General features: G+C 49.0%; 1 protein-coding gene across 4 annotated transcripts in view; it reads left to right on the forward strand.

Annotated features, from left to right (window-relative positions):
* kcnn1a (potassium intermediate/small conductance calcium-activated channel, subfamily N, member 1a) overlaps positions 1–12,500 on the forward strand; it is a 46,936-nt gene that overhangs the window by 17,342 nt on the left and 17,094 nt on the right. For 3 of the 4 annotated variants that reach the window (XM_030364041.1, XM_030364042.1, XM_030364044.1), the window contains exons 2-5: positions 4,290–4,766; positions 8,430–8,525; positions 9,855–10,273; positions 12,353–12,361. In XM_030364041.1, coding sequence (XP_030219901.1) covers positions 4,290–4,766; positions 8,430–8,525; positions 9,855–10,273; positions 12,353–12,361 — 1,001 coding nt within the window. The remainder of the gene's footprint in view (positions 1–4,289; positions 4,767–8,429; positions 8,526–9,854; positions 10,274–12,352; positions 12,362–12,500) is intronic. The other variant, XM_030364043.1, reaches the window with a different exon arrangement.

A 12,500-nucleotide genomic window follows, 5' to 3' on the forward strand; every position in this document is an offset into this window, starting at 1 on the left:
ACAGCGCTCTTATTCTGGGAGTCTTCAAGTGTATCCTCATAAGCTCTCCTACTCGCACACGAACACACAACAACAAAGACTGATACAAAATGCACTCAAATTCACTGAAAGGGTGTGCAATATTTGCATAACTGAATCAAATCCTTTAAATACATTTGCTATTACACATACAATAATTAAGCAAACGGATACCGACAGGGAAAAGCCAAGTGTGTAACAGCATGCTCAGCAGGGTGTTACATCATCTTTTAAAAAGTTACACACCGCTTGGTTTTAAAAATAAAGTGCTTACTCACACACATACACACAGACACACACACACACACACAAATTGGTTGCGTCGTTTCACTCCGTCCGAGCACCAGCCGACGTTATCAACAGCGAGCCTGTAGTGAATGTGTGAAATAGCATCTCTCTCTCTCTCTCTCTCTCTCTCTCTCTCTCTCTCTCTCTCTCTCTCTCTCTCTCTCTCTCTCTCTCTCTCTCTCTCTCTCTCTCTCTCTCTCTCTCTCTCTCTCTCTCTCTCTCTCTCTCTCTCTCTCTCTCTCTCTCTCTCTCCCACTCTCTGTCTCCCTCCCTCTCTCTACCTCTCTCCCTCTCCCTCTCTCTCTCTCTCCGGATGCTCCATCATCGTTCCTGCTCATCTGTGTTATTGGAGCAGGCTGTCATGGCGGCTCTCCCCTTACCTTCCCGGCGTCTTGGCCTGCGAGCGCTGATCGATGGCCGTGTAATTACTCTAAAGACCAGAGTACTGATGGGTTAGCTGTGGTAATGTAGGGTGATCTGTGGTCCCATAGGGCCCTGTCTGTGTCCATCGTCTACGCCATACGCTGCCTCTCATTCGTTGGGTCAGGCCAGACGGTCCTGGCCTGGCTAAAGAGCCAATGGAATCACGGGATTCGTACCCACGTCAGTCAACGTCCTTTGAGAATTTGTCTTTTAACCCAATAGATGGGACAGGGCACCAAGGAGCAGGTCAGGGTGTTAGCATGTTTGGACTGCTACCGGCAGGCGGGCGGCATTGGGGATCAAACCCGGTGCTTTGATGTGAAGTTGGCAGGCCAACCCAGTAACCACTCGAACCCCACTTGATAATAATCTGCATGAGGCTCGTAAACTGTCTGGAAAAATTTGAGAGATATACTTTATTATTAGCAATAATGAACTACGCCTATTGCAGACATTTCAACGGGAGACAAGCGAAGAAAGACCATTAATTTGATAATTTGTGTCTATTTCCTGCCATTCAGAGCTAAAGTTCAGCCGTCAGTGTTCACAGTGGTACCAGGGTTGTTAATGGCAGAGATTAGGGAGCTATTTAATACAGTAAAGGGGATTAGAAAAGCTATGGGCCGCGCTAATCCTTAACCTTTAGTCTTGTTCTCATGGAGCCACAATATGCGTGAGGCGATAGCATCGCGGCCCGGACTTGGTACATTTCCATTAGAGCCGTCCTTCTTTATTCCCACAAGCACATTTAAAAGCATTAGGGATGCTTTGTCAAGCCTTAATAAAAAGAACCAGCGGTGCTATCAAACACCCCTCCGTGTTTCGGAGAAACGCACTGTTCCATGTGAAGTTTTCATAAGCCATTATGATAATGTGGCGGACAGGCTCTGAAGGGCAGGTGATGGACAGAGAGATGCTTCTGGATCGACCGCTCTCAATGCCCTAGCATGGAGGGGCCATTCTCTCTCCGTACAAAAGGCCAAGCCACCAGGAAAGTGGCACGAGCGTTTAAATGAAATGGCAGCTCCCCCCCATCACCGTCCCCTGGACCTGAAATGGACTTTAGTGAGTGCCAAACTGGCAGGGAGGTAGTACAGACAGACGAAGATCTGTACTGGTGTTCAGACAAACCAGTGTCCTAAGAGGTCAATCTCCTAGGCTTCTCTACGATATGAACCAATACATATTTTTTCTACTTCACTATATTTTCAGTTGAATTTGGGATGCATTCTTTTTTTTTGTAAACTCAGCAAATGCTAGAAGTGTTTTTCAACGTTGGTGTTGGACTTGTTACAGTCTTGGGTATTGGCCTCGTTGTTGCCTGGCTCAGACCTTGGTCTTCTCTCTGTGTGGGCGACATAAAATTGTGGTTGTTTTTAGTATTTGATTTTGCTTATTCATTATTCAATAACTTTGCTTGCTTTTCATGTCGGACTCAAAAAGATGCCTGGTTTCAGGACTAAATGAAACTCTGGCATGCTGTTCTGTACGCCCACGCCACTGGTATTACGCAACGCTGGCCTGCTAGCCCCCCAGAGAAGACAGGGTCCTCTGATGCATCTCCTCCCAGAGCCCCCTCCCATCCCCAACCGGCTTTCGGGATGCATTCCTCTCCCATTTCAGAGGACTTTGAAGCTGTAATGGCGATGGATTGTCATTACAAATTAGGCTGACTTGCGGCAAAGTGCATCTGATGAATGAGCTCATACAGCACCCGGGCCTGTACTGATGGGCGCTTTTGATACCTGACATGCATGCAATTTTTGAGCGTCCAAATGTCATTCTTGTTGCGCGTCTTCACTAACAGGGGTCAGGTACACACAGAGGATACAAATTCGATCTACAAATCCCTGTGTTTTAATTTCACCTGGATCATAAGAAAGTTTATGATTCTCAAACGTTATTTTCTTTAAATACTTTTAGAAATGTTTTTTGGTTTTCATTTGTCTTCTAGAGTTACGTAAAGTATTTGCCAAGGCATTATGTGCATCTTAGACATTGCCTTTCACCCTTACCTTGGAGCCACCTGAGTTCACTTCTAAAGGCTTTTTCATGCCCTAAGAATACGGCCTCTGGCCGACGCATTGATGCATGTGATGCAGAGCACCAACTCGTTAGAGGTGCTGTGGTAACATTTTAAAAGCTATTACTTGAGTTTGTGACGTGTGCATGATGATGGTGATTTGACCCTGCCGGCCTCTGTATGAGTCATGGTTGATTTTAGACAGCTTCCGGCTCACTCTTGACCAATCAGGTCATCTCCTCCCGGTTTGGTTTGAGGAATTAATTCTGACTGTCAATCACAGGGGCATGCAATGGCAAAGACAGGAGAAGGAGTGGTGGTGTTTTTTGGTTGGTTAGCTTCAAAATGCTCTCTTGCACTCTTTTCTGCGCTCTCTCTTTACAGCTTTGGAGTCTTGTCTACAGCAGCTTTAAGGGATGTCATGTCCCTGTTCACCCCCCCCCCTGACCCCCCCCCCCCCCCCCCTTCCCAAACAGCCGAGATTCCTCTTCCTGTCACTCTTTAGCATGCTTGATTGAGACTGCTCTCCGCACTCTCTACATCCTTTTGGACGGCCCGTCGTCTATCTCCGCAGGCGGGCGTGTTGCCGGTAGGGAGCAGGGTCAGGGCAGCCATTAATCATTCATATCTAGATTTCTGAAGTGCAACGATTCAATTTTCTGCACTTTTTATGGTCTACCATTAGTTGGATGTTTTTATTTATACACCCCTCCCTCCATAATTGATGATTTACGCCATCAAACTGCGTGCCACTTCCATGGAAGGTAAAGGCTATGCATGCAACATATACTGTGCAACTACGCACATAACATGCACATGGTGTTTTAGCTTACATTTACCGTTTTTGCAATGCTTTCAAACGTAGACCCCAGGGACGTAAAATGGGACATAGCATGAGCAGATCCTCCACCTATTTCCATCCTGGGTTTAGAGAGCGGAGCCCAAGCACGAAGGCCTTTAAGGGCCAGACCCGTGTGGTCTGACTTATGGTGTGGTCCATTAGGGGCGTTCCTCGGCTTCAAAGCCATTACTTTATTGTGTGTATTTCCATTGCCACAAATAACTTTCAACGATGCTGCTAATCCATCCACATGAAAAGTTTTCATGAAAAGTTTCCAAGCTTAACTCAATGACCTGCATTTCTGCTACACAAGCTTTAAACTAAGGCACTGAGGTGCATTCGTTCTCATTGTTTGATCTTAGAGTTCGGTTTTCTACAGATTCCGCTCCCGGTCTCCACAGAGTTAACGTCATGACACTTTTGAAGTCTTACAGAACATAACGACATACATCATTGACTATTTAGCAATTGAACAGAGTTTTACCTAGAGTGACTCATAATGGAGCCACATGAGAAGAGGCGTCATGAAGGAGCGAGTATGGAGGTCGCCTTATCTCCCTAGGTACACTGCGGACCTCGGCGGTCGAACAGCCAATCAGCTGCGGCCCTGACCTGCGCCCCCCCCCCCCCCCCCCCCCCCCAGCCTGAACAATAGATCTCTATCTCATGTTTTGCCTCTGCTGCTTCCCCCCACAGGCCACTACTGAGCAGAAGAAGCTGAGCCATGCTGGATCCAAGCCCTCCCTCTCCGAGAGCAGTGGCCGCCTCCCTCAGATAGCCATGAACACCTGTAAGTACAATGGCGGCGTGGTGAGACCACTCGCGGGAAGCCTGGCGTCCTCGTCGCGCCGCAACCTCGCCGAGCTCGACTCGGAGACGCAGCCCCTGCAGACCCTGCACAGCTCCGGGCTGGAGGTGGTGGTCTCCAAGGGCAACAGTGGCGAGGACCGCAGCAAGACCTCCAACGAGAGCCTGGTGCGGGAGGGGGGCGCGGCGGGCGTCGCGGGCGGCGGGACGCAGAAGAAGAACAAGGACATCGGCTACAAGCTCGGCCACCGGAGGGCGCTGTTTGAGAAGCGGAAGAGACTCAGCGACTACGCGCTCATCTTTGGGATGTTTGGGATTGTTGTCATGGTGACGGAGACGGAGTTGTCGTGGGGGATTTATACTAAGGTAGGCTGTGTGCTTGTGTGCATTGGGAGCATGTTGTGTGTGTGTGTGTGTCCTCTGGTGTTTGTGTGCAGGTGCAGAGGTGTGTGTCCCAAGGTTTCTTGTCTTGGTTTTTCTAGAAGGTTCATCCTTTTAGCAGGAGCACTATCGGCTAGGATTCATAAAAAATGCATTCTGACCAGAAGTATCTTACAGAGTTACCCCCTTACATCCCCCCGTTACATATTATTTTTATGGATAAATCACATAGCAATGGCATAACAGTTATTTTGTGAAAAATTAATTAGGCATTTTACAACGAAAAATACTTGACATCTTATTCATACTCATATTCATATTCACACATATTCCGTGCGTTATGAAAGCGTGCTGGTCGTTGAGGTGAGCTCTACAAGGGTGTGTTTTAAACTGCAATCCCTGGCAGCGGTGGCTTGTCAATCACCGGAAGTCCAGGGTTAGGGTTGAGGAGAGATGTCCGCAGCTGCTGGCCGTCTGCCTCTGCGTGACTCACTTAAACGCCAGCCGCCTCTCGACTAAATTACCTCACAGCAAGAGAGAGGGATGGAGACACAAGTAAAGCAGGAAGAATGGCAATGTCTGGCAATGCAAGGCGATAAAGAGCCAGAGAGGAAGACGGAGCGAGGGAGTCTGTATAACAGAGAGTGACAGAGAAAGAGAGCGAGAGAGAGAGAAAAGTACAGGAGGTGAGCTAGGTCAAAATGGGCTGATTGAGCCGGTCGTCTGACCACATGATTAACACCGGGGTTCTGTGGCGAGCGAACACGACATGGTGGAAACAAAGGGAGTCTAGGAGGGGAGCGAGAGCTGTTTATTGGTCACCGCTGCTTGACCTGTCATTGACACACAGCACCACTGACAACCGCTCCCCAGCCAGGGTCAGCCAATCAATGCTGCCGTTACATCAGGGGGGCTTTTTGAAGAGAAAATCCACGCCTGATGTAATGATTATTGAGTCAGTGTCAGAGCGCTCAGGTCTGGTTTCTACCCCTGCTATCCGCTGTGTGTACTACCAGGCCTCCGCTCAGCAGCAGCAGTGTAGTGTGTGGGGTGTAAAAGCAGAACATGGACATTGTATTCATGTATGTGGGTTAGGACTCACATACATACTGTGTTTTGTTGTAATTGTATTTTATGCCCTGTGCGGGTGGTTTATTTTGTCCATGCTGGATTTGTTGTGGAACAGTACTCACTAATTTTGTGGCTGGAATTTTCCATTTTGGTGTGTGATGTGTGTGTGTCCAAGGATGTTACCAGTGAGATGATTCATCGGGCTTTAGAGGCTTTTCCTAAGAGTACTGTCTATCATGAGAGAGAGAGACCCACGAGGAAAGACACCCCTGCTACGAGCAGACACACAAACAGACAGACAGACAGGCAGACTGACTGACTGACTGACAGACAGACAGACAGACAGACAGACAGACAGACAGACAGACAGACAGACAGACAGACTGACAGACAGACAGACAGACAGACAGACAGACAGACAGACAGACAGACAGACAGACAGACAGACAGACAGACAGACAGACAGACAGACAGACAGACAGACTGACTGACTGACTGACTGACTGACTGACTGACTGACTGACTGACTGACTGACTGACAGACAGACAGACAGACAGACAGACAGACAGACAGACAGACAGACAGACAGACAGACAGACAGACAGACAGACAGACAGACAGACAGACAGACAGACAGACAGACAGACACAGGCAGACAAACAGACAGCCGTCAGATGTACCATATCACAGTTACAAAGAAACAGACAGACAAACAAAAAGACAGACAGGCAGACAGACGGACGTCGTGCCTCCCGGCTCCAGACAGACGGAGGCGGGGACAGACAGACACTATTCATTACCCCAGACAGGTGCTCTCTCAGCGACCCGTGGCTCTGCTCTGTGGCGCGTCGTTTCGCCCCAGACCCCTGGGCCCTGGGCCCCGGGCCCGGGGCCCCTGCCCATGTGCTCTCGGCCCTGCGGGGGGAGGCCGTGAGCGGCGGGGAGCTCGGTGACCCCGTGGCGGTGGATTAATTGATTCACCTGGTGGGATTCCAGCGGGGACTTCTCCGCACAATTAACAACACGAAAGCGCCTTGAGAGCGCGGACCTGAGGGCGGCGGCTAATCTAGTTGATAGCTAAATATACCTCCTCTGATGTAGGCCAGCCAAGGACGCCTGCACCACTGCTCAGCCTTTACTGCCCCCCCCCCCCTGTCCCTCACTCCCCCCCATTATGAGACTTGTAGTTGCCCGGTATGTTGGGTCATTTGCTGTCAGGTGTAGTGATCATCATAACAACCCTCCATCATCAGCCCGTTCCCCCTTCATTCCCCTTCCGCCTCCCACCCCAGCCCTCCTCCTTCCCCTACTCCAACCCCCCCACCCCCACCCCCCCCCCCTCAGCACAGTGGCACTTTCCCACCACGGCTGTCAAACTGATTTATCAAATGGCATTTTACCAAACAGCAGTTGGGACACACAAGTAGAGCAGCTTCTCATTCCCAAGATCTATGGCCGCCCCCTTACACATCTAAACATGCGCACACATGCGCGTAAACACACAAAAGCACTTTGCGTTGCGCTGCGTACACGTGCGCCGCCCTATTTGTCACCAGCCCGGCCGGCCGGGGCTGGCTCTAATGCTAACTTTGCCTGTTGTACATGGAGCGTTGAGCGGGGGTCCCCCTAAGTGCTATGGCTGATTGATTGGTAGTTTGGCTGGCGGCGAGCAGCATATATAGACCGTCTCGGCCTGCACTTCAGCGCATACCGGCCGCTCCATTGTTTCTCCTAGACCAGCCGTGGCCCCGGGCAGAGGCCTCTCATCTGGGTGTACATCAGGCTTTAAGCGATTAATATCTGGCATTGCTGCCGTGTCCATCTTGTGTATGTGTGTGTGTGTCTGTGTGCGTGTGTGAGCCTTCTGCACCTGTTTGCATTGCACGGGTATGTGTACGCCTATGTGTCGTGTCTTTCTGTCTGCAGTAACTCCAAAGATTTTTTTTTTAAATCAATACAATTATCTGGTTTTCAGATTGATGGATTTTCTTTCTCTTGGTGTCTTCTAAGTGCTCCTTGTCTGTGGGTGTATGTGTGTGTGTGTGTGTGTGTGTGTGTGTGTGTGTGTGTGTGTGTGTGTGTGTGTGTGTGTGTGTGTGTGTGTCTGTGTGTGTGTGTGTGTGTCTGTGTGTGTGTGTGTGTGTCTGTGTGTGTCTGTGTCTGTGTGTGTCTGTGTGTGTGTGTGTGTGTGTGTGTGTGTGTGTGTGTGTGTGTGTGTGTGTGTGTGTGTGTGTGTGTGTGTGTTTGTGTGTGTGTATGCGTGTGCGTGTGTGTCTGTTGTTGGCTGTCTGGTTTTGTAATCTGCAGTAAAGGTAAAAAAAGTCAGATCACTGGTTATATAATTGCAACATAACCCTATTGTAGCACACTGTGTTTGTGAAATTCACCGCAGTATCCCTGCGCTTCCACCGGGGTAATGGAGGGAGGCACAGGGACTCTGTCATGCCCGCTCTGTGTGTGTGATCGCATGTCTCACCGGTAAAGGAAAATAAGAGGAGAGGGCCAAGTGGCTACCCTGATGTTGTTGCGCATCACTAACAACATCTTCTCTCCCTCTCTTTTCTCTCCTACTGTAGGAATCTTCGTACTCATTTGCACTGAAATGCCTTATCAGCCTTTCCACTGTTATATTGCTTGGTCTTATAATCATGTACCATGCCCGCGAAATCCAGGTGAGCCTCTCACCTGAAACAACATCACAAAACACACTATGACACCGTGACAACGTACACTCACAGTAACTCACACAACGTAGTGGGGATAGTGTTGGAGACACTGTTGAAGATATGGTAGAATGGAACTTATAATGGAACGACAATGAGATTATGACAATGACAATTAGATAATGATAATGACAATGGGATAATGATAAATGCAATGAGATAATGACAAATGGATATGAATTAAGACAATGTGATAATGACTAAGTAGATGGGATAGTGACAATGGGGTAATGACAAAAACAATGGGATTTTGATCAATATTTTGGGATGATGATAACATCAATAGTATAACGATGAACATAATGGAGAACTGAAAAATACATTAATGCAGACAATGTTTAGCTGATGTATTGTGGTTTGCATTGAGTGTCATACTGATTATCAACAGCCTTGGTTTGTTCAGCTATTTCATAGAGTAACATGATGAATATGATACAATAAGAAGTCTGTATGATAAGAAGAACAATTATGACTGTTCAATCAATATTTAATACTTACATTATTGACACCTTATTTTTGACGGAATTACTTTCGTTTTTTAATATTTATAGATTTTTTTTTCCTTAAGCATCTATTCTTTCACATCTTCTTAATAATAATTCATCCCCATTTAGTTTGGTTTGAGTGAGTTAGCGTTACGCCGCGGCTCCATGGAGTAGCTCCTTGGCTTAATGGCTGCCAGTAATTACAGCTGTGATTCACCATGCAGTCTTCAAGGGTCCTCATTGTGATCCTGAGCCTAAAGATAGACCATAATAACGGGGGCCACTCTTGCTTTTATATAGAACTCAAAAGGGGATGTTTACCAGCAGACAACCATAGTGGGGTTTAAAGAAGGACAATAAATAAATAACAAGAAGTCAAATAACAACATGAATTTTTTACAGATACACTGTGAATCCCCAATAAAAAACTAAACAATACCACAAATGCTTTTTGCATTACAGTTTAGCAGGTGCAAACAACCAAAGGCTGGGATAAGGATTGTTACTGCTATACTGTCATGTGAAGCGCTTACGTTTATTATTAGTTGTATTATTATAATTGTTATAGATCACCATCAAAAACAACACTATGAGAAAGGGAATAGTATATATATATATATATATATATATACTTAAATATATATATAAAAAAAAACATATCCATCCTTTTATTTTCGCTATCACCGTCTCTCTCCCTCACCCTCTTTCTCCCACCCCAACTCTCTGCCCTCCTCCCCCCCCCCCCCCCCCCCCCCCTCTCCTCTGCCCCCCCCCCCCCCCCCCCCCCCCACAGCTCTTCATGGTGGACAACGGCGCCGACGACTGGCGGATCGCCATGACGTACGAGCGCATCTTCTTCATCGTGCTGGAGCTGCTGGTGTGCGCCATCCACCCCATCCCGGGCCAGTACGTGTTCACCTGGACGGCGCGGCTGGCCTTCAGCTACACGCCGTCGGTGGCCGACGCCGACGTGGACATCATCCTCTCCATCCCCATGTTCCTGCGGCTCTACCTGATCGGCCGCGTCATGCTGCTGCACAGCAAGCTGTTCACGGACGCCTCGTCGCGCAGCATCGGCGCGCTCAACAAGATCAACTTCAACACGCGCTTCGTCATGAAGACGCTCATGACCATCTGCCCGGGCACCGTGCTGCTCGTCTTCAGCATCTCCTCCTGGATCATCGCCGCGTGGACCGTGCGTGTCTGTGAGAGGTAGGCGGAGTCAGGGGAGGGCGGAGAGGAGGGGGGCCTGGGGGGGGGGCGAGGGGGGCGAGAGAGAAAGGAACGAGTGGGAGACATAGAGAGAGAGAGAGGGAGAGAGAGATAGAGAGATAGAGACAGCGAGAGACAGAGAGAGAGAGAGAGGGAGAGAGAGAGAGAGAGAGAGAGAGAGAGAGAGAGAGAGAGAGAGAGAGAGAGAGAGAGAGGGAGAGAGAGAGAGAGAGAGAGAGAGAGAGAGAGAGAGAGAGAGAGAGAGAGAGAGAGAGAGAGAGAGAGAGAGAGAGCTCCACAACCAGCCTTCATGGAGAACAGGAGGCTTGTTGATCTCTCCTGCATGTGTCCCCCCCTTCTCCCCGTGTGTGTACATCAAATAATGTATACACACGAGCACATGACACATTGAATAACAATTGAATATGTAAAATAGCACAACAACCCAGCCCCCCCCCGCACGCTCCCGCCCACAGCGCGCCCCCCCCGTGCTCCAATACCTTCTTCTTTTCTCCGCCAGTTCCCTCGATTTCGCATTATTTTTACAACTATCTCAGGCAGGCCCGTCCATTATTCATGGTGTCTAATTGTTTGTTTGCTGAATGGTTTGTTTTGGTAATGTGGAGCAGCCCCGAAGATTCACCAACACGCCCCCCACCCCCTCACCCGTCCTCCTCAGGCAGGCCGGGCCCCTGGGGGCCCGCAGCGGGAACACCAACAGGGCGGGATATAAGGGGAAAGAGGAAAAACATGGAAGGGCTTTTTTTCTCGATTCACTTCATTTGCATAAGGAGATGGGAAGTTAATGCAGGTTTTAATGTTTTTCATCATCCTATTACATGGTGAAGAAGGAAGGAGGGAGTGTGTTACGGTACACTCGCTTCAAGCGGGCTGTCGGACACATTCGAGGGCCATTTGTTGACGATCAAATGAATCATTTGATGACGAAAACACTGGAGCCTATTCAAGTCCTTATGACACCACCTCACCGCTCAATCGAATGAACAAGTATTCAAGGTACCAAGGTATCAAGTTATAAAGTAATCAAGGTATCAAGTAATGAAGTAATCAAATAATCAAGTAATCAAAATTAGTCAATTAACCCCCCTCCCTGTTGTTCCACGCCTGCTCTCAGTGTGATGCCCCCTCTCTCTGAACGAGGCTCTCCCGCTCTGCTCAGCCCTTCACTAGCCTTCCCCTCGCACGCCCACCCTGAACCCCGCCCCCCCCCCCCCCCAGTCCTCTGACACTCCCCGGTGTTATCATGTGGCGGGATTGGCCCGCAGAAAATACATGAAAACAACCCAATGCTAAACACCGAGAGCCTCCCCTGGAGACCAGCTGCCCTTAAACCCAGGAACAACTAGCTGTGAGGCCTCATCGCTAGCATCATTACTAATAAACGCAGTTATGGTTGAACTGCGTTCAGATCAGTTTGGATACGGAACTATGGTTGTTATCGGTCTCTAGTCGAGGGGGATCATTTCTGCAACTTAATCTCAATCTCTAGTTTTACTACTCAAACACCTCAGAGTCAGCCGTCTCACTGCTGGTCATCCGTCAGAGCAGCCAGTGTTCCTGGGAAAAGCACCGTATCCCAGTGAAGGACTTCGCCTGAATCACAGAACAGGGGTAGAACAGGGCACACGGTACACCGTTATAATCTCCCTGACGATTCTGGTCGGGATTCTGTTGCTCACAAATACACAGCCACGCACACGCACACACACATGCACACAAACACACGTGCACGCAATGCATACTTACACATCAATCTCTATGCCAACCAAACGGCTATTAGCAGTGTATGTCATTACACTTTTGGTTTCACGCCCAGTTTACGTGTCTGTTTGTGAGTCCGTGCTTGCGTGTGCATACACATTTGTGCTGTGTGTGTGTGCGCGCGGGTGTTTGGGTGTTTGCGTGTGTGTTCACGTGTGTGCCTGTGTGAGCCTGTACGCGCGTGTGTGTGTGTGTGTGTGTGTGTGTGTGTGTGTGTGTGTGTGTGTGTGTGCGTGTGCGTGTGTGTGTATAATGTTATGTTGTACTTTCTATTTCCCCCACTATGCTGCTCCTTAGGGATACCATGTGAGTCCTCCTTCTAAAGCCGCGGAACAAAACAAACAAACCTCTCATTCCTCTGCACCGAGCTGGCGCCACTGCTGCCCTGACGGGGGGCCGGGAGAGGGGGCGGTCCCCCCGTCCCTCCCCCCTCTCCCTAAAACAC

Source organism: Gadus morhua, chromosome 8 (assembly GCF_902167405.1).
Source record: "Gadus morhua chromosome 8, gadMor3.0, whole genome shotgun sequence".
In the NCBI taxonomy this organism is placed as follows: Eukaryota; Metazoa; Chordata; class Actinopteri; order Gadiformes; family Gadidae; genus Gadus; species Gadus morhua.